At 43.7% G+C, this 22,761-nt stretch overlaps 1 protein-coding gene across 4 annotated transcripts in view; it reads right to left on the bottom strand.

The window, feature by feature from the left end:
• The window catches only part of KIAA0319 (KIAA0319 ortholog), a 72,247-nt gene extending 51,054 nt beyond the window's left edge, over positions 1-21,193 (bottom strand). For all 4 annotated transcript variants that reach the window (XM_040644921.1, XM_040644923.1, XM_040644922.1 and 1 more), the window contains exons 1-3: positions 21,042-21,193; positions 16,805-17,547; positions 60-252 (exon numbers count right to left, since the gene is read on the bottom strand). In XM_040644921.1, the coding sequence (XP_040500855.1) occupies positions 60-252; positions 16,805-17,547; positions 21,042-21,096 (991 nt within the window). In that variant the 5' untranslated portion in view covers positions 21,097-21,193. The remainder of the gene's footprint in view (positions 1-59; positions 253-16,804; positions 17,548-21,041) is intronic.
• Between the last annotated feature and the right edge of the window lie 1,568 nt (positions 21,194-22,761).

Genomic DNA, 22,761 nt, shown 5'->3' with positions numbered 1-22,761 from the left:
ACTCTATTCGACAGCATGGTTTTGTACTTTTCCTCCAGCTGGATCGTGCTCACGGTTACCTGTCCTGGGAGCAGTGGTCGGAGACGCAGGTTGCTCTGGTGGGGTGGGCTCAGCGGGGACGAGGCTAGCGGGAGTGGTCGGGGCGCCATGCTCTGGGCTCCGTGTGGGGACTGTGAGAAGTGGGCTCTTCTCTGTGGAGTCTGGGCTGAATTCCAGTCTGGCTAGAGGAGGATGACGGGAAGGCATTAGAACCTAGGAGATCAATCACAAAGACAAACTGTTATGAAAGAAAAAAAACAAAAAATGTTGACCTCATTGAGCAACACAATGTCACTGACCTTTTACATAAATGAGATTCAGTGACATTCAAAACACCATGTGTAATATCCCAAAACACTAGAACTCTAGACCATCTTTTTTTTTTTAAGATTTATTAATTTATGAGAGAGCAAGCATGTACACATGTGCGTGTGAGTCGGGAGGGGGGTAAGGGAGAGAGAATCTCAAGTAGATTCCCTGCTAAGTGCAGAGCCTGTCACAGGGCTCAGTCCCAGGATCCTGAGATCATGACCTGATCTGAAACCAAGAGCTGGACGTGTAACCGACTGAGCCACCCAGGTGCCCCTAGACCATCTCTTTCAAATATTCTCTCTGCTATCTTTTAAAAAAATGTAAGAAAACTGTGGGCTGGACAGTTACTATAAGTGAACAGACACACGCAATCGCTCAAGATGAAAAGAGAGAAAATAACTATAGCTGGTCCCTAAACTAGTCAGTAAGGCAAAAACTGAAGACAATCAGATAATTCAACAACCAGGCTTCTAGAGTAAACAACCTCTATTTGTACCATCTATTGTGCATAAACTGTAACTGGAAGTTACAGTTCTAGTTAGCCAACTTAAAGTTGGGTTTTTTTTAAAGATTTATTTATTTGAGTGGGGGAGGGGGAGAGGGAGAGAAGCAGATTCCACTAAGCACGGAGCCTCATGTGGGGCTCAATCCCATGATCCCAAGATCACGACCTGAGCCGAGATCAAGAATCAGACGCTTAACTGACTAAGTCACCCGGGCGCCCCAGCCAACTTAAAGTTTTTAAATCATATATGATGTGTCGGAGAGGAAAGTTGCAAAATGTGATAATAAAATGCTCTTGTGCGCATCATCTGCCTGTGACTGTAGGAGCCAGGTAAGAAAAGTCAGGCTGAGAACACGGGAGACCCAAGGGGGAAGGTGCAGTGAGAAATCCACAGAAAGAAAAGCTCAAACTCAGATGTAAACCAGGGAAGGGGTCACTGGCGTTCATGGAAATCGCACACTGGCATCTCGACTGCAGTTGAGAAAAGTGAGGACACAGCAGATGTTCTGTGATTGGATACCTGATAACTGACATCACTGCTAATATTCACTGAATACCAGATATTTCAGTTCATAAAGTGTCAGGTATGACTAGACAACTGGTAAAACCTTCAACAACAAATTTCAGGAGCCAAGGCAAAAAAGACGAAGCATACATTTTTAAATATATTGATCAGACCACGACAAATCAATTGATAACCATTTTAAAAACCAGGTAGTGGGTTACAGGGAAGGAAAAATATTTTTCCCTATACCCTTCTAGCTTTTGGCTAAGACCACCACTCCCCATAATAAAAAGGCAGATTAATAGAAGGAAAACAAACTTAATTATGTATGTACAAATGTATACACAGGTGCCCCATAAAGATAGGAGACGCAAAGAAGTGACTAAAACAGAAGATTTCATACATTTTAGACCAAGGAACAACAGATTTGTGGAGAATTGACAAGACAAAGGGGTTTGGACTTGGGGGTAGTTAACAGTAAAGAAGGAACAGGGCTTTTGTACAAAGTCTTCTTGAATACAGTCTTCTCTCCCCTAAATGCCCTCCTGGTACAGGGAGGCTACCTTTCCCAGGAGAGACTGCTCTCCTGCTCGCAGATGTCCTTCCTGCACCACCACTTCCTAGGTGCCATTAATTCAAAATAATCAGTATGCCAAAGTGCCATGTTTGGGATGACATTCTGAGCCCCTACAGGGTCGACCGTAATGTTAAGATGCTTGGTTTCTTTGGGGTTTCAGACACCAAGGTTTGTAAAGTGAGCACTAATGGAAGAGACAGTCCATCGCACCTGTGCTGAGAATGGTAGGAAGTTCAGAATCCCTGCAAACCAGAGCTCTAGAACAGGTGTCCACAGCACATGATAGTGGAGCCTCTGTAGAGGCTGCTTTGGGGCACCAACTTGAACAACAGAAACCTGAGTAAGGTAGATGGGCCCACGGTGACCTCCAACCCCCTGGCTGAATACAGACAGCCTCTAAGGCAACCCACTTCAAAATATCCATAAGCCCTAGGTGACCAATGAGCTACTTACACCTGAACACAGGTACCAAAAAGGGAAAATTGCATACGTCCCCATACCTCCTCCCCTTCCCCCTCCCCACCTTCCCCCTTCACTAGAGCCCCCCACCACTGCCTCCTGGCAGACCACTCTGCTTTGCTGTCCTGCCACAGCTCCCTTGCAGTGTATTCTATAAACTTCTTTCTTCTTTGTTCTGCCCCGGGTGAATTCTTCACCACCTGCGCTGCTGGCCTCCCCCTGATCAGCTTGCCCCATATTTGATGGCACCTCCCATCCAACTGGGAGACCCCCACAGCCTCTGTAAAATTCTACAAGATTAACCAGATTTTTTTAGTTTGAGAGAGTCTTGAAAAATTACTACCAAGTAGCAATAAAGAATGGAGTCCATAGACACCGGTGGGAAACATTAAGGTGCCTCTCGCAGGGTTCACAGCCACCACCAGATCATGGCAGAGCGGACAACAACTCCACTCCTGCCTCCTCTCCAGACCATTTCCTTTCCCACATGGCACCTCTCCAGGCTGGAGGGGCACGCCAGTTCTTTACTCACTCTTGGGCCCTGTCTCCATGACCTCCACACAGCGAGCTCCTTGCTAAGTCCTCGGCATGGAGGCCTCCCTGACATACCCCACCCAAAGAAAACGGATCCTCCATGGAAGCAATGGGTACCCCAGCCCCCCATTTCAGCCTTCAGTTTACAGACTGGCTTGGTCAACAAGAATCGCAAATGTCTTGTTTCTTTTTTCTGTTCTTAATTACTTTGAAACACCCCCTTGAGGTGCACCCGTCTGGTCTTGCCCGCTTGAAAACAAAACCACAGGAAACGTCCTTTATCCTCTACCAATTCAATCTGGATAATATATGTTTCTACTGATTTGGAATCACCTGCTTCCTGATTCAGAGGAGGAGATGCTTACAAATGTAAACGTCCCTTACAAAAGGATAAATTCTTCTGTTTTTAAGAGCTTCTCTTGTTAGTGTATTGTCTCAAAAATAAGTAGTTGAAGTAATCCTTATGTCAAAAAGGGGCATATTTTCAGATCACATATTCTGATACCCTTCAATCCGTTTTGAGTTAATTTATGGGCGTAAGGTAGGGATCTAAATTCAGTTTTTGTACGGAAATATCCAATTGTCCCTGTACTGTTTGTTGAAAAGACTATTCTTTTCCCCATGGAATTTTCTCGGCACCTTTATTAATAAATACAATTGTACTATTTCAAATACTTTTTTTGGTGAGAGAAGAAATCTTAGTTTTTGTCATTAATTCCAAACTTTCTATGTTAGCAGAATAAAATTATATTTCTTATGCTGCAGATCTAATGTTTATCAACACTAATTGAAGGATTATCTACAACTCAGTTTAGTTAAAAAAAAAACTTAATTCGAATGTAGGGCAAAATTTATATTTCAGTGAAAATAAAATACGTCTATAGTCTCTCCCAGTTCTCTGATTCTAGACTTTCTCGTATTGGAGCTATTTGACAACTTTACCAGTTGTAGGTAACTGATACTATTGCAAAATAACTCTTGTCTATAGACATGTAGATTTTCCCCTATAAAAACCAGTTTTGTCTCTGTGTGCATATTTATTTCAATGTTCTTGATCTAGGAATGTGGGGTTCTGTAAATTCTCTTGTAAAACAATTACAACAGTGATTAATGAGTAGGATAAACAAACACATGTTCATTTTATATCTGTACAATTCCTGATTTTACCTTTCTTCGATCATTATCGTTTAACATAACCAACCTCAAAGAACTAATGAGCCATAAGATTCTTAACAGACTCTTAATTGAGACACTTTCATCCATAGAAGCTACAAAGTAAATGACTTAGAACATAAAAGAAATTAAATTGTGTTAATCTTTAGTAATGTAAGAACATGGTTAATCTTCGATAATTTCGGATTATTTTTAATTGGAAGTTTTTGAAATTTTAAGATAATGACAAGTATAAAAAAATCTGGAAACTCTGAAAAGTAGCAATAGGCAATGAAGTCACTTGCACTAAGCCCCACGTTAGCACACCAAGACTCGATGCCTAACTTAACTGCAGTTACAGCTTTCCCAGTCATGTAGTCTTCACTGGTCAGCCTGGAGTGTCTGGTCAGCACCAATGAGGTCATCAGCCTGGCCCCCACTGGTAAGTTACCTTGGCCTAAAACAAACCATTCTTTTACCCCCTCTGCCTCCAAAGCCTTCCTTATTGAACAGGACCTTCTATGGCTAGATGAGATGCTGCCTGATTTATGGATCCTCCGCATGGTAAATTAGATCTCAAAAACGGATTCAGGTGAATTGTTATTTAACAGACTTGGCGGCAGTCACGGTGGGCTCTGAAGCGCACTGCTGAAGGCAGTCAGGGACCATGAGAAACACAGCCGTGGCGCTCATGGACCCCTTTCTCAGTTCTCTTCCTCGCCTTCCCCAAGGGCCTGGGTAAGCCTCCCTCAGTTCTGGGCTCTGCTCTCCTTGCATTGAGCTCCCGGTCTCACTCGCTTCCCGGAAGTTCTCGTCTGTTGGAATCAGTAGCTCCACACTGAGCACTGATGTGATTTTATGTGAGGTCCGAGAGCCAACGGTCAAGATGGAATTCTTGAGACATTCTCAGTGCAAAAGAGGTGGTTCTGGGGGCGCCTGGGTGGCTCAGTCGTTAAACGTGTGCCTTGGTGTTCAGGGATCGAGCCCCACATCAGGCTCCTCTGCTGGGAGCCTGCTTCTTCCTCTCCCACTCCCCCTGCTTGTGTTTCCTCTCTCGCTGGCTGTCTCTCTCTCTGTCAAATAAATAAATAAAATCTTAAAAAAAAAAAGAAAGAGGTGGTTCTGTTCAAGCTCTGGGGCAGGACCCTTGGGCAGAAAGAGCTGCCCTGGGATTGTGAAGAGCATCGGTTATAGACTTTCCAGTTGGGGGAGTACAGACAAAGGAAGTGTTCAATAGGATTGCCCTGTCTTAAGACTCCCAGGATCCTGGAGGCCACCCTGTTGTCAAGCTAAGGTTGTTTTTGCCTCTAGCAAAGCATTACCAGGAAGACAGTGGGAGGTTTCCTGGAGGAATGTTCTACCCTGCCTGCCTCAAGTACTTGTCCGTGGGCTGCGGGAGGTAAGGACATTGAATTTTATCTACATTTCCTTTTGCCTTTGTTCTCCACATCAGGACCTGCAGGCACTTTGGACCCCAGGCCCCCATTTGACTGGAACCCTTACCTTGGTTCTGGCCCGGTGGCAGCTACAGCCCCCATTGGTTGAGGTCTGCTGCTTCAGCCCCTTTCCCGAGCCCGGGTTCCACGTTGGGAAAGGTTGGAATTGCGCACAGGCCTTCTCTTGGCCAGGACGCGGTGACGTCACCCGGTACCGGCGCCTGTAGTAAGGCGTGCACAGGCTGGTCTTGTTCTGTGTAGATGGAGTCCGGCTGAAAGAAACGGGGTCCCTGCATTCTAAAGCATGAGGCACACCGCCTCTGGCACACCTGCTTACTTCGTGTGGAAGGACTACAGTCCCCGAAGCTGCAGACGTCTAGACACACGGCAAAATCTAACTCAACCTGGAATGGCAGTGGCCATTATGAGGAATGTTGCAATGAACTAAGATCTCTTAGGAAGTGCCCTTGGCAGCAAGGATTCCCAAATTAAGCAAACAGAACGGGGATACCCATTTTAACTGACAGGCAGCAGCCTCCAAAAATCTTCAAAATTCCCAAATAGCTTCATTAAAAGACTCATTTCAAGTCTGCTGACTTGATGGCCTTTCAAACACCCCTGTATGGGCCCCTCCTAGAGTTGACAAGACTCTGAGGGATTTTCAGGTAAACTGCTATTATTATTTCCCTAAAACAGCCAAGGGGAAACTAAAATTAAAACTGGTTTTTAAAACCTTGCCAAATTCTGGCCAAATGCCACAGCTATACTCTCCACTTTAAAACCCACTCAGTCCCTCCAGGTAGGATTCTAGAAAAATGAGGAGTTGGCTCAGGATAAGATTTGTACCAGAGTTAGCTCTCACAGATCTGTCTGTAGTGTCCTACCGAAAAGTAAAAATAAAATATCTTTTACACCTTCTCTAGGAATGCCTCTCGAGTCCAGGGGTCATTCAGTGCTGCCAGGAATAGGATTATCCTGACGGAAAACTTCCTGGAAGAAGGAACATTCCCTCCCTGTCCCTTTGAGATTGAAATGTTCTACAAACTTCAGTGAGGCAATTCTTCCTCTTCTTCTTCTTCTTCTTTTGTTTTTAAGATTCACCTATTTATTTTAGAGAAAGAGGGCGCGCGTGCACAGGAGCCAAGAGGGGCAGAGGGAGAGGGAGAGAGAATCTCAAGCAGACTCCCCACTGAGTGCAGAGCCCCACATCTCACGACCCTGAGATCATGATGGGAGCTGAAATCAAGAGTTGGAGCCAACCGCCTGAGCCACCCAGGTGCCTCTGGTAAGACAATGCTTATCAGAAGAACAAATGAGGGAAAGGTCATTTGAAATTTCGGCCAATGAAAAATCAGTGTCTTCTCTGTAAATATCGATAGAAAAAGTTTTAGCCATCTGGGCAGATAAACTTAACTTATTCCAATGGATTTTTCATCGACCTGAATTTCAAATGACCTTTCCACCTTTTGTGCTTCTTCTGATCTTTTATGGTGAGTGAGTGTATATTAGCCTATCTCTTTCATAGTTAAATTTTTACTTACTTATTCATTCATTCATTCATTCATTCATTCATTTTTAAGTAGGCTCTGTGCTGCATGTGGGGCTTGAACCCACGACCCTGAGATCAAGAGTCACATGCTCTGCTGAGCCAGCCAGGTGCCCCATCATGGCTAAATTTTTAAAATAAACATATGAAGTCTCTGCTTGTTTGCATCTGTCTGTATGCTTACGTGTAGCTTTGCACATGTGTGTTGCAGCTGTGTGGTGGTTTCTATCTCTGGATGGCAATGCCCAAATTAATCTGTAAAAGAGTTCTATTTAATTGGCTTCAACAAATAAACACTTATTTAAATTAAGTTCTGAAAATGTAATAGAAACTAACTTAAATGCTTTTCAGGTTTACATGATGTAGGAAATATCTGATACAAAAGGTACTTTGCATTTGTTGGCTTCCTGAAAACAGGCATGTCTTTGGAGTTAAGAGCATTAGAGTTCCAGCCGGGTTTACTCATCAACCAAGCCCATGACATCTCCATTACAAACTCCGTCAGCTAGAAGAATAACCCAGGGTGATGACTGATCTTGTCTAATGTCCAGGGGAGTTTTTGTAGGTCATCTAAACATAGTTGTTAAAAACAACTAAATTAAATAAACGTAAGTCGGATAAAAAGTTTTTAGGTCCATTTTTAAAACAGTTTCTCCAAATTCTTTTGTGACCTGAAATCTTAAAGTTTTGCTAAGTTAAGTTAAATTTATTGACCATCCAGATTATTTCCTAATAAGATAAAATACTGAAACATTAACTACTAAACACAGGTTTATCCACTTTTTCTTCCTTTTATGGAGGATTAAAGATATTTTGGTCTATTACTTAGTAAGTTTTATATAGCCATACTGAGAAATTTTCTGAGAAAGCCCATGTTTCTAGAAGTTATAAAGCAAAGGACAGGATGCTAATGAAAAAGTTCATAATTGCTCACTTCGTAATTTTCACGAAAAATTAAAAGATTTTCAGGGTTAAAAATCTAATATAGGTAATTAAAACTAGAAATAATATTACTAGAAATAAAAGGGAAAGGAATCTTAGGTGTGATCAGGACTAAGATTGGAATGAATTACATAAATGAGTTTTAATTCATTTATTATAATAAATGATCATTTATTATATATATTATATATATTTATTATTAATATAATACATAATATAAATAATATATATTATTTATATATTATATATATTATATATAATAAATGATCATTTATTATAATAAATGATAATTTTTATATCATAAGTAAAATTAGTACAAAATTAGAATTTGATTTTCTCTTTGTTAGAAGGACAAAGGTTTCTTGGACGACTGGCTTGCTCTTGATAAGAGATCATGAAAGCTTTTTCTTTACCTTTTTCAGTAATCTGCCTAGAAGAAATGAAGACCTCGCATCTTGTCAAAAAATAATTTCCTGCGTTTCATGATCAGGTCTTTTGGTTACTCACGAAAGCTGACTCTACTCTATTAAAAGATCAGAGGTCTTTTATGTTTGTGGGTTTTTTAAAAATTTTCTATATTTGCCTATGAAACGTTTGTTACTATGGTAAATGGATAACTAAGTATTACTTCACTTAATATTTGACTAAGTGTCTTAAAACCTTTTGACATAGTTTGACAAACTTTCAAAAATCAAGTTCTAAATCCTTTTGAACTCAGATTAACTTTGGGATTTTCCAGAGTGTCCCTGGAAAAATCACACCAAAAAATTATTTTCCCTCCTTATAGAAGGGAGATGTTAAACTAATTAGGCTTATTTGATATGTTAAATGACACGGGAAATACTGCCAAATCATAAGTAATACTAAGCTTTCTTTATGTTGTATTTGTGTATAAGTGTTCTAGAAATTTTACGAAATGCCTGAAGTCTGATATATCTTCGTATAATGTTCATTGTACACGGACAATACCCTTTTTCTAGTCATTATGTTAAAATGGCGGATGTCACAAAAGAAAACAAATTGTCCTTGTTGATTCCATTATCAGGAACTCTCATCAGATCTCTGAACAATGGACTTTTTAAAAAGTCTTTTTCACATTTATTTTAGTTACTGTTTTTTTTTAAAGATTTATTATTTGAGAGAGAGAGAGCACAGGGAAGGGACAGAAGGAGAGAGAATCTTTTTTTTTTTTTTAAGATTTTATTCATTTGACCAAAGAGAGAGCACAAGCCAGGGGGAGCGGCAGGCAGGGGGGGAGCGGCAGGCAGGGGGAGCGGCAGGCAGGGGGGGGCAGGCAGGGGGGGAGCGGCAGGCAGGGGGAGCGGCAGGCAGGGGGAGAAGGAGAAGCAGGCTTCCCGCTGAGCAGAGAGCCTGATGCAGGGCTCAGTCCCAGAACCCTGAGATCAGGAGTTGAGCCAACGCAGACACTTAACCCACTGAGCCACCCAGGCACCCTGACAGTTAACTGTTTTACTCCGATACTTTTTCTTCTAGTTAGACAAGGGTTTCATTGGTCGAGTACACAGATTTAATGCAACCAAAGGCTGTGGATGACCTATTTCCAAGTACCGGAGAGGACGCGTTTGGTCTTAAGATATCAAGCCAACTGGTAAATACACTTTTCAGGAATCACTCGGAATTTAGCATCCTTATCCTTTCTGTTCCTCTCAAGACGTTATGAAACAGCAATAGCTTTCTTGCTCAAATGGTACAGATCCTCAGGAAAATCAGGAGCAAGTCTTTCGGATGTAAGAATTCTCGAGGTTTTACTGCCCGTCACAAAACATAAGTATGCAACACCATGTGAGTGTCTCCGGGTCACACTGATTTCTGAGTCAGGCCCTTCTTGGCCAGTTTGTCCAGCTGCTCCTTCCGGGCATCAGATGTCAGCTTCATACAGGTGGGGACGTTGCAGCACTAAGGCAGAGCCGACTGGGGCAGGCCCTTCCGGGGAGTGTGCCTGCGACCCAGGAGAGCGGCAGTCAGGCAGCAAAAAATACTCTGATACTTTGCAAAGGTGTTCGTGCAAAAGTATTTCATTTTCAAGGTGATTCGAGGAAAGGACTTTGGACAAGCACAGGTTTCTGACAACTTTAAGATCATAAAACTGAACTGGATAAGAGTTTCCAGAACTGATGGAAAAACTGGATTTAAGCAGAACAAGAATTAATTATATGGGACCGAATGAACTGAGGCGAGTGATAACGATCTTTATGAAACATTGCTTATTCTCCGATGTTTTGGTCTTCCAGATTTAAGGAAACCTTTTCTCTCAAGCTATCTATGACTTACAACAATTTGATAAAGTACACCTCTGTAAACAAAGATAAAATATTTACTCTGTCTCCCTACCTGTCCCCTCCAGACTTCTGAAATGCTTTTGAGTATTTTTTTATGGCAATAGTTATTTGCATAAGGCCTATAACAATCTGTTCTTGTAACAGGACACAGCTGACAACATTGGTTATGTTACCAAGGCTTAGACTGGATTATCATATTTGAAAAAGATGCACATAGACTCAAATATGGCCAGGCAGTTTTAAGGAACTAGAACTGACTTTCCGGAGCCAATAAAGCCCATTGGGGAAAAAAAATCAGCCTGGTACCTTGTTTAAAAGGTACCAGCAAAGCAATCTTTTAAAACAGCTTATATGTTCCATCACTATTTTCGCTACACTTATGTAAATAATCAGGCCAAGTTTAATGCAAACGAACTACTTTTACCATGATTATCTTTGGTAAAAAAATGGGGGCGAATGTAGAGAGAAAAATTACATTTGCACTTCTGTCGACATGGAGACATCTAGTCCTGTCAATTGTCTTTGAGATTTTGTTATATACCTGTTCAACTGGACTGAATCCTGAATTCTTCTGGTTTCCTCAAATACCTGGCGAGGATTCACCAAACTAACCTTTCCAATTTTCTCCCACCTTGATGAGGAACCACTAAGAACAAGGCCCCCTTGAATCTCCTCTGAAGGGCCAAGACGAGCTCCTCACTGAAGTTCACGGACTCGAACCTTGGATACACGTGTCACAGCTGAAGAAGGCTGCGCCTGCCATCAGGTCCTGGAGACCCTGGAGACCTCTAATCAAATGCGCGAGGAAGAGAAGCAGTGGACATCTAGGTAGACTGCTTCCCCCCAAGAGGCCAGATCGATACTCCGTCCTTGAACTAAACGTGAAACCCTCTCTTCCTCTTTCTTTCCTGTGCTCTGGCACCGGCCTGGGAAGATAATGCCGTCACGTGTATCTCCCAGGCCACTGCTGATGCAGGTAACCTCGACCTCAGAACATGTTACTTCAGGCTGAATGCTCTGAACCCCTAAATGACCGCTGGCATCAACGGGCAAATGTAACAATCCCCGTGAATGAATCCGTTTGCAGCCACCTCCACGGGAAGTCTGTGCCCTCACAGGGTCTGCCTCTGTCTGTCTGGCGGGGTTCTCATTCTCCCTGGCCCATGAATGCCTAGACGGTGGGCATGACCGAACAGTACCCCTCAGGTTATCTAATGTTGTCCTAACTGTTCACAGACTGACACACCTCGCTGGTCAACTTCCCTGAGTTTACACCATTGAGATAAAAAGGTCAACCAGAGGGCATTCATAATTCGAAATTAGCTTCTGTGGGTAGGTCACCGTTTCCTTGGAGTGCAGATGAGGCTGTGACCCGGAACAACACCTTAACTCATGAACACGTTGCATAATCTGGTGCTGAAACAATGCCTGACCAGCAAAAATGCTTAGACTTTCTGGCCAAAGTTATGCTTAGTAATAGGATAGTCTTTGTTACCTTTTAGCTGAACGAGATGTCTATACCGGGGACACCACCACCTGCTGCATCTGGATCATGACTTCTGGAGAAACTGGAACTCAGTTAAGTAAGATCACTGAGCAAGCCACTTGGGTTAAAAACATGATTCTTTTAAGGGCACCTGGGTGGTTCAGTCGGTTAAGTGTCTGCCTTTGGCTCAGGTCATGATCTCAGGGTCCTGGGATTGAGCCCCGTGTCGGGCTCTCCACTCAACGGAGTCTGCTTCTCCATTCATGCTCTCTCTCTAATAAATAAATAAAATCTTTATTTTTTTTAAAGATTTTATTTATTTGACAGAGACAGCCAGCAAGAGAGGGAACACAGCAGGGGGAGTGGGAGAGGAAGAAGCAGGCTCCCAGTGGAGGAGCGTGATGTGGGGCTCAATCCCAGAATGCTGGGATCAACGCCCTGAGCCGAAGGCAGACACTTAACAATGAGCCACCCAGGTGCCCCTAAATAAAATCTTTAAAAAAAAAAAAAGGTGACTTTTTCATCGATCAAATGGAATATACTAATTACAAAACCATCCAGATTTTGCAGGTGAAGAAACATACAGATAGCTTCAGAGGAAAGGTTTCTTTGATTCTGGAAAGATGGCACTGTTTCAAACAAGAAGTCGTAAAAATCACAATCACCCGCCTTAGTTCGTTCAGTCCCATGTAATTATCTCTTGTTCTCCTTGAATCCCGGTGTTCCATCAGTTCTGGAAACTCTTAATCAGTTCAGCATTATGGTATTCTAACTTTGGTTGTCAGAAACCTCTGCTTGTCCAAAGTCCTTTCCTTGCATCTCCTTCAGGATGAAATACTTTTGCAGGAACGCCTTTGCAAAGTATCAGAGAAAAGCAATAATTCTCATAAATAAATGACAAAAGACTTTTTAAAAGATCCATTGTTAGGGATCAGGTGAGAGCTCCCTATGAAGGAATTGACAAGGAAATCTGTTTTTTTCTGTGACATATAATATTTTAAGATAGTAACTAGAATCCTGACTGATAACATTATAGCAGAACAGGTCGGATTTCTAGGAATTTCAAGGAGAATCACGGGGCACTGTAAAACAATACTCAGTTATCCTGTAACCACAGTGACAGACTGAAGACACTGACAGAAAGTACCTTAGTTCTTTTAATAGACAACACCCAGCTTTTTAAATTAAGTACCCAAAGAACTCGTAAAGACAGAGGAAGTTACTTGGCAAGATGAAATCTTTGTTTTCTAGGCATTTTACTTAGAAGGTAAAGAAAAATCTTTTATAATCTTATTAAGAGCAGACCGAGAGTTCAAGAAAACTTTGTCCTTTTAACACAGAGAAAACCAAATTCTAATTTTGCACCACGTTAGTTTTGATATTAGAATTCATTTAACTTATTTAAATTTATTCCAATATTAACCAGCCCTGCTCATGCATAAAATCCCTTTCAAGGATTCCTTTTCTATAAACTTTTGACAATTTTCTTTTTCCTCTATAAAAATATATCTCCATTTCTCATACCGTCTTTTACTGAAAAAACACATCCTACTTTCCTTCCATACAGAGATGTTTCCCTTAGTATTTCGCGTGACTTTAAAAATATATTACAACGTTTGGTGCACCTGGGAGGCTCAACTGGTTCAGTGTCTGCCTTTGGCTCAGGTCCATGATCCAACGGTCCTGGGATCAAGCCCCACGTCGGGTTCCTCACTCAGCGGGGAGTCTGCTTCTCCCTCTCCCTCTGCTGCTCCCCCTGCTTGTGCTCTCTCTCTCTGTCAACTAAATAAATAAAATCTTTAAATAAAAATTAAAAAAATATATATATTACAATGTTAAACCATAAAACCTTAATTTTGAGTGAAAATAAACAAGTAAACAATTATGAACTGTCTTTTATATTAGCACCCTGTAGCTTGGCAAATTTTAAAATACTTTTATTATTTCTAGAAACATACATTTTCTCATAGGGAACTTCTCAGTGTGACACAGGACATGTTTACTAATGGATCCAATTATCTTTAGCTCTTCTGCAAAAGGAAACCTGTGTTTACTAAATAATGCATTAGTATGTTATCTTATTTAGAAATGATCTAGATACTTAATGACTGTCCATTATGTAATTTAACTTAGCAAAACTTTAAAGTCTTAGATTACCAAACAGATTAGGGGAAACTATTTAAAAAGTTCACCTAAACACTTTTTTATCCTACTTACATCTATTTACTTGCTCTTAATTATGTTTAGAAACTTGATGAGATGTGATACAAAGTCAGACATCATCCCAAGCTATGTTTCTTTTTCTAATGTATTTATTCCATACTGTATAATATTTGTAGGCTGTATAGTCTATTTTTTTTTAAGATTTTATTTATTTGAGAGAGAGAGAGAGCCAAGTGGGGAGGCGGGGGAGAGACGGAGAGAGAGAGAAGCAGGCTCCCCACTGAGCAGGGAACCCATGTCTGGTCCCCCTTCGCTGGCTTGTCTGGCTTTTCCAGGGTCCCATCTGTAGCTCTGGTAATTACCAGAATTTGGCAAGATTTTTCACTAATTTGGGGGCACCTGGGTGGCTCAGGCAGTCAAGTCTTTGGCTCAGGTCATGATCGCAGGGTGCTGGGATTAAGTCCTGCATCGGGATCCTGCTCCGAGGGGAGCCTGCTGCTCCCTCTGCCCGCCACTCCCCTGCTGTGCTCTCTGTCAAATAATAAAATCTAAAAAAAAAAAAAATGAATAAAAAGATTTTCCACTAATTTTTAGTGTCCCTTGGCTGTTTAAGGGGAATAAGGTAGCAGTCTACTGGAAATTCCCTCAGCGTCTTCTCAACTCTGGGAAGGGCCCCTAAGGGGCCCTCCTTTAAGAGTAGATATCCAGGTGTCTGTAAAGTCATTCACTGGGCCAACTTTTGTTTACAGTCCGGTAAAGACAATTCAGAGAGAATACTACTGGAACGAGTACTCCATTAAAGGAGGATGGAGGGAAGAAGTAAGAGTACTTAATTTTTATTAGCCTTTTGAAATGGTCTTTTAATGAAGCTATTTGGGAATTCTGAATTTTGGAGGCTGCTGCCTGTCAGTTAAAATGGGTATCCCCGTTCTGTTTGCTTAATTTGGGAATCCTTGCTGCCAAGGGCACTTCCTAAGAGATCTTAGTTCATTGCAACATTCCTCATAATGGCCACTGCGATTCCAGGTTGAGTTAGATTTTGCCGTGTGTCTAGACGTCTGCAGCTTCGGGGACTGTAGTCCTTCCACACGAAGTAAGCAGGTGTGCCAGAGGCGGTGTGCCTCATGCTTTAGAATGCAGGGACCCCGTTTCTTTCAGCCGACTCCATCTACACAGAACAAGACCAGCCTGTGCACGCCTTACTACAGGCGCCGGAACCGGGTGACGTCACCGCGTCCTGGCCAAGAGAAGGCCTGTGCGCAATTCCAACCTTTCCCAACGTGGAACCCGGGCTCGGGAAAGGGGCTGAAGCAGCAGACCTCAACCAATGGGGGCTGTAGCTGCCACCGGGCTAGAACCAAGGTAAGGGTTCCAGTCAAATGGGGGCCTGGGGTCCAAAGTGCCTGCAGGTCCTGATGTGGAGAACAAAGGCAAAAGGAAATGTAGATAAAATTCAATGTCCTTACCTCCCGCAGCCCACGGACAAGTACTTGAGGCAGGCAGGGTAGAACATTCCTCCAGGAAACCCCCCACTGTCTTCCTGGTAATGCTTTGCTAAAGGCAAAAACAACCTTAGCTTGACAATAGGGAGGCCTCCAAGAGCCTGGGAGTCTTTAAGACAGGGCAATCCTTTTGAACACTTCCTTTGTCTGTTCTCCCCCAACTGGAAAGTCTATAACCAATGGCTCTTCACAATCCCAGGGCAGCTCTTTCTGCCCAAGGGTCCTGCCCCGGAGCTTCAACAGAACCACCTCTTTTGCACTGAGAATGTCTCAAGAATTCCATCTTGACCGTTGGCTCTCGGACCTCACATAAAATCACATCAGTGCTCAGTGTGGAGCTACTGATTCCAACAGAGGAGAACTTCCGGGAAGCGAGTGAGACCGGGAGCTCAATGCAAGGAGAGCAGAGCCCAGAACTGAGGGAAGCTTTCCCAGGCCCTTGGGGAAGGCGAGGAAGAGAACTGAGAAAGGGGTCCATGAGCGCCACGGCTGTGTTTCTCATGGTCCCTGACTGCCTTCAGCAGTGCGCTTCAGAGCCCACCGTGACTCCCGCCAAGTCTGTTAAATAACAATTCTGGGCTCCCAGCTGGCTCAGTGGTGGAGCATATGACTCTTGGATCTTAGGGTTGTGAGTTCAAGCCCTACATCCAGTGTAGAGGTTACTTAAAAATAAAATCTCAAAAAAAAAAAAATCCACAATAATTCAACTGAGTGTGTTTCTGAGCTCTAATTGGCCTTACTGAACGATTCATGAATCCGGCAGCAGCCTATCTAGCAATAGAAAGGAGCTCCATAGGGCTACAGAAAAGAAAAGTTTTTAAATGCAGGACAAGGCAATTGCAAACAACAAAAAAGGATTATTTCAGGGAGGGTCACCTCCTTGGGAAAAGGGTCTCATTAGTGGATTACCTCACTGGTGCAGGCTGCGAAGTTCCAGAAAGACCGATTAAGACTACCTCCCTGGGGAAGGTTGAACAGCAGTCAGGTTAGGTATTAAGCCCTGGTTTGGGGAAGCGGGCCTAACACAAACCCTGCGGGTTTTCTTTGGGAAAGTGTGCTGTGCCTACGGGCCGGCTCCCGGGACATCGGTAAATATCATCGTTTTCCTGAGATACTGGGAGAGGCACCCCGAGGGAGAAGTGCTAAGTGGTCGTGAGGTGACTGGCTTGTGAGGGCAGAAACACGGTTCTTTTACGTACTCGGTCCTGAAGGCACAGCAGAGGAACAGGGCATTTTGTTACCTGGGAGGCGCTGAGAGCTGTCTTCCCATGCCTGCACCTCCAGCCTCCAGCCTCCAGCCTCCAGCCCCTCCCGCCGGCCCCCCAGCCCTGAGCAACCAGGCCCACCTCTTTTCCAGAGCTATTGCCGGGTGGTTCCTGGAGAGAAGTCTCCTTTCCCAATGCCTCTCCTGAAGGTGGAGCTGTCGCCAAGGGAGGCCACGACCTGCTCTCCGAGGACTGTTTGAGCGCCGGGGTCCGCGCTGACTCGTCCAGCTGACGGGGCGCAGGGTCCTCCCGCTTCTCGGCCGCCGCGGGAGGGCCGTCTCCCGCTGAGGAGTTGCCGGCCACCCGGCCGCCTGGGGGTGGGCCCCAGTCGGCGTCCTGGGCACCTGCTCCGGGCGGCTGCTTGCCGAGGGGCTGGAAGGGGTCTCGCTCAGGCTCCGCGTAGTCATCCGAGTACTCCGGCGTCTCCTCTGCGCCCCGCTCTTTGCCTAAGAAGGGCAAGTCCTTTCTGATATCCTCGGGTGAGTCCCCCCAGAGGCCGGAGGGGGCGCCCCTGTTGAGCATCAGCTCCCCGTAGTCCAGCAGCTGCGCGGGCCTCTGGGCCGGCCTGAGCACAAAGGTGAGGTAGGACCCGATGGAGCCCATCTTCCTGGGCTCACAGCTCCGCGAGCGGGGACAGCTCACCAGGTAGCAGCGGCCCTCAAACCACCAGGCCAGGTCGCAGCTGGCCAGGTCACAGCACGCGGCCGTGCAGTCCGCCACGGGGGTGCTCTGAGGCACCCGCATGATTCTGGTCGTTTCCAGGTTCGGGGAAATGATGGCATTGGCGTACGTCCTCCCCTCGCTGCACGGGCCACAGGCCCCACCTGCAAACAACGCAGTCTCAGATGAGGAAGGGAGGCGAGTCCTGTCTGGCGAGCACATCAACACCCAGCGGGTCCGTCACGAAGTCCCTGTGTTATCTCACGGTCCCTCCCTCGCCGCACCTGTCCACCCTTCGTCCTCCCGTCCTTCACCCCCAGCCGTCTGTCCTGAGATTCACCGGCCTGCCCACTGGACCCTCCAGCCTCTCCACGTTCTTTCATGGAGTGAACAGAAGTGTTCTTTTCCATCTGTGTACTGCTTTTATATTATTCATGATATTTTGGTCCTCACCCAAAATTCAGTTATAAAGGTTTACATTAGACAACATATTATTTCTGTTAAACTGCTTTTTTTAAAAAAATTTCACAGATTATTCTGCTGATAGGTCAACTGACAGGGAAATATCAAAGGAGAGAAAAACTCGTTCTCAATACAGATCTGTATTTTGGGGTTTTTTAAAAGATTTTTACTTGACAGAACAAAAGCGGGGGGGGGAGAACCAGAGGGAGAGGAAGAAGCAGGCTCCCCGCTGAGCAGGCAGCCCGATGACAGGGGACTCAATTCTGGGACCCTGGGTTCACGACCTGAGCCGAAGGCAGACCCTTCACCGACAGAGCCACCCGGGCGCCCCTGTAACAACCAGCGTTCATCAGATTCTAAACAGCTACAAATATTTCCAGGCGGCGAACGGCAGGCATGAGGGCGGCGCTTCCCCCGAGCTCTGCAGACACAGTGGTGCCCACAAGACAAAATGACAGCAACTGAGACTTTCAGAACCGTCCGCAGCAGACTGCCATTCCCTGAAATCCAAGGGCAAAGTCACTTCTGTTCTTTATTTGTTGGTAGAGATCTTTTTCTAATGAGGGCTCGTCACTGACAATTTTATAAATTACGGTTACTTTCCTCATAGCGACACTCAGAGAGCACTTCTACCTGGAGGAAGCGAAGTGGGTAAACAGAGTGCAGGAGTCATGTCATTCGTACCTGTGTGCATGTGATCATCATTATAAATCTTTAAGGGCTGTTCAGTGCCAAACACTGACTCTGCAGGAAAGTCTAATTGATCCAATTTAATAGGAATTAGATGTAATGGATATGTGTCTTTCCAAATGAATAAGCTACCAACAAACTACTTTAATTCAACTGAAAGGATATTTTCTCAAATGCAAATCTACTTTATAGTTTTAGCCTATTATTTTCTAACAAAAAGCTTAATATCGGATATAGAGGGGGGAGAAAAACCTCCAGCTGAACATAAAAAAACAGCATCTCTAACTAAAACCCAGAGATGAAGGGTGTACAGCAGACAGTTAATCTCGGACTCCCACCTCTACTCTCAAAAATATTGCCTTTATTTGTAAAGATACCACTACATCCCTGAGTGGCCATTAAATGAAGACCTAAGCTAGAAATTTCTCTCAAACACACATGGGAGGATAGGCTTTATTTCCCTTGAAATCTTTGGGACAGTTCGATCCATAGAAACTGCCATGTTTCATCTCTGGCGTTGGCCACCAGGCAGCCTAAAAGCCAACTTGTAAAACGGCGTCAGAAGCCACTGTCCAGAAGGCAGGCTGTGATCCTAAAGTGAGTGAACTGTCTCAGTGGCTAAGGAGAACCTTCCATGGCAGAAGCCTTGGAAAAGCTTAAAGCAGTTTTCAGTCAGGTGGAGACTGCCATACACTTCTGGGGGTCCAACATCCCTTTGTTCTACAAAAAAATCACCTGGATGATCTGTATGGACAGACATACCTTATGCAGAGGTCTTAGTGCTCAATAAAGAAGTTTGAGAGGGTTTCCAACAACGAAACCATGCTTCTGTTGGGCCAAGTGGCCATAATTACTTCAGACTCTATCAGACTCACTCAACAAAAGCTCTTGAAGAGACCAGACAAGACTCACCCACGTCTGTACCCTCTACACTGTCCAGCCCCATATGTGGACATAGTCACTCCATGACTGTTGACAAGTCAATGAAACCATTGGTTAGCATTTTGTCAAAGGTAGAGAGGAGAGAGAGGGAAGACAGGTAAACTGCAAATAATGTTACTAATAAAGTAACTCAGAATTTCTAAATTAATGGAAAAATCACAAGAAAAAGATAAAAAGGAATGAAAAAGTGGGGATTTGAGAGAAGAAAAAAAAAAGTGCTCGAGCATTAGTAATCTATGTGGGAATGACAGGGCTTTTCCAGTGGTAGCGTTTTCTGAAGGGGCCCCTGTATACTCTACAATGAGGCTTATGATAATTCAGCTGCTTCAGACCCCTGAGCCGCACCTGCTAGGCGTGCTGGTTCAGTAGGTCTGGATGCAGGTAAAACTGCATTTTAACAAGGGTCACTGTCAGTGTTAAAAAGAAAGAGGTCCAAAATGGAATCACTTATATTAAGCCTCACTGAGATGACCTGATTGTAACGGCAGATTCAGCCTCTTCCAGGAGTGCGACTGAAACTCATCAGTCTGGAAAGTCCTGACCCTACTCCTGAGGTCATCTGCCTACCTTCCCCTAAGGGAAGGTGACCTTGTCTACTTCTGCCTCTAAAATTCTTCCATTTTTTACAGCTCCTTAGAGCTCCCTTCTACCTTCTAGAAGGAACGCTGCCCAAGTCATGAATCCTTGAATAAAGCTAATTAGATCTTTACATTTACTCGGTGGAATTTCTGTTTTGTTTCATTTTAACACAGGTAAGCCTCATGACAGCTTCGCCACACTTTGCTAATCCATGCACATCAAATCCGTTTCCCTGGCTTTATCTCCGCCCTCAGTCCTCGGTAAATTCAAAGGAGCCCTCTCTGGCCTAGCCAGGACACGGATCACCAGAACTGCTGTTCACCAGTGATTTCGTGGGTATGTCCACAGTAAGCAAGCAGAGCAGAATATATGAAAATAAAGATTTATGGTAAGAGAGAGTGTGGTCATTTGCTTTCCAAAAAGATTGACTATGTAATTACTTTAAATAAATATATAAAGTTTTCCTAGTATATATAAAATGTGACTTTATCTTTTCAAAAGTTGTGATGACAATAAAAAACTATTTAAATTCCTGTTTCCAGAAAACCACTTGTGCAGGAGGTCTGCCTTCGTGCCTTTTATAAGTAAAATAATTCTGTTGGAAAGCAAACACACAGCACCTCATTTCAGGATGATGTGAGTTGTTTTTCTGTTAGGGTCTGTTTGTTTTTCTATTAGGTTCAGAGGTAGAAGTCAATGATTCATCAGTTGCATATAACACCCAGTGCTCATTACATCATGTGCCCTCCTTAATGTCCATCACCCAGTTACCCCATCTCCTCACCCACCTCCCCTTCTGCAACCCTCAGTTTGTTTCCTGAGATTAAGAGTCTCTTATGGTTTTTCTCCCTCTCTGATTTCATCTTATTTTATTTTTCCTTCCCTTCCCCTAGGTTCATCTGTTTTGGTTCTGATCTGAGTCGTTTAAGCCAAAGACAGGAAGCTCATGTGTGATGCTAGGGTCTCCAGGGTGATGGCTTCCTACCTGCAACAGTCGCCAGCAGCAGCAGTGAAGAGAGCACACTGGTAGAGGGTGTCATTCCGTCTTACACAGTGGATGGAGGCCAGCTTCCAAACAGACCCTGGGAGGCCTCTGGTGCAGGCTTCCTTTGATGTTTCTTAGGAACTGGATTTGGACTCAGAAACTTCAAAAGAAATCAAAAAGCAGACAGGAAGGAAGAAAAAGAATAGGTAAATGAGGAAACATACAAAATTATTTCTATGATTTATTCATGTCACTGGGAAGCCTGTCCTAATGCCACAGGGCCATATTCCATGCAAACCATCTACCCTAAGTTTGTGCAAACAGAAAGTACAGTTCCTGAGATGAGGCAGAGACTTTCATGCTTTTGTAGGGGCCAAGGGCAGGCAGCCCCCAAATGCGCCACTTTGCATCAACACTATTTTGAATTAAAAGCAATCCAAACCCAGCAGATTCAGGAAAAGCTTTTTATCTCCTCTCAACTGCCTACTTGTACTAGGAAGAGAACTATTTCTTTAAAAGATTTATTGATTTATTTATTTGAGAGAGAAAGAGAGCACGCGTGCGCGCGTGAGCACACACACACACACGTGCAAGCAGGGGAAGGGGCAGAGAGGGAGAGTGAAAACCTCAAGCAGACTCCCCGCTGAGCACAGAGCCTGACATGGGGCTTAATCCCACAACCCTAAGATCATGATCTGAGCTGAAATCAAGAGTCTGCTGCTCATCCAACTGAGCCTCCCAGGAACCCTGGGAAGAGAGATATTAACAAAGATTCCTCTTTACCTAAGAAACTTCTCTACATAATAGGGCACCTGTGGTTTCCAAACACCTGCCTTCCACCTTCCTGTCTTTCTCCCCTTGGTATTCTCAGACCCCTACCCCTCTCTTTAGCTCATCATATAAGCCTTGTTCTGCCTGTCTTTGGAATTTCCATGCCTTTGTGGATTCCCCATATATACACTATTAAATTTGATTTCCTCCTTGTTAATCTGTTTCCTGTCAATTTGACTCTTAGTCAGCTAGAAGAACCTTAAAGGGCAGAGGAAATTCTTCATCCCCAACACTTGCTTCCCTTACAAACCGAAACCTATGAAATAAGATGAAATCAATCACACTACTATATTTTGTCAATTCTAATAGGTACATATTTTCATACTTGTACCACCCCTGAAATCAGGATGTCCTCAGTTGGCCAAGTGCTGGGCAGGAAATAAATGCCATTACTTGTGCCTGCATATTGATTATGCAGAACTGGTATCAGAGGCTTGGAAGAAAGACAGTATGAAGCACTCTTTTAAGAAATATTGCATTCCCAGTGCTCATGATAGTACACAGGCAATGCTGTATGGGGAAAAACTCAGATAGCACTGACCACCTTGACAAATGTTTCAGCAGATCAAGACTGTACGGAACTTTAAGAATATCTTAATTTCTATTCACTTAATAGTTCCTTTTTACAAATACACAAGGATGATTTATGATAAAAATCTATCCAAATAAATCTATTTCAATGTGCAGAAATTTTCTGACAAGAAAATGATGTGCTGTGAATAACTGAAAGGATTTTTTTTCTTCCTTAGTGGTATTTAAAATAATGATGCCTCTTATAATCACTACCATGGTAGAGTCAACAAAATGTAACATTGGCACTTCTATTTTTGTCTGGCACTTTCTTCAATGTGATCTTCGTAACAACCCAGGCAATATTATTATCTCTGTT

This window comes from Ursus maritimus, unplaced genomic scaffold (assembly GCF_017311325.1).
Source record: "Ursus maritimus isolate PB19 unplaced genomic scaffold, ASM1731132v1 scaffold_30, whole genome shotgun sequence".
In the NCBI taxonomy this organism is placed as follows: domain Eukaryota; kingdom Metazoa; phylum Chordata; class Mammalia; order Carnivora; family Ursidae; genus Ursus; species Ursus maritimus.
The sequence above is the reverse complement of the archived record's forward strand: the minus strand, read 5'-3'. Positions and strand labels throughout refer to the sequence as shown.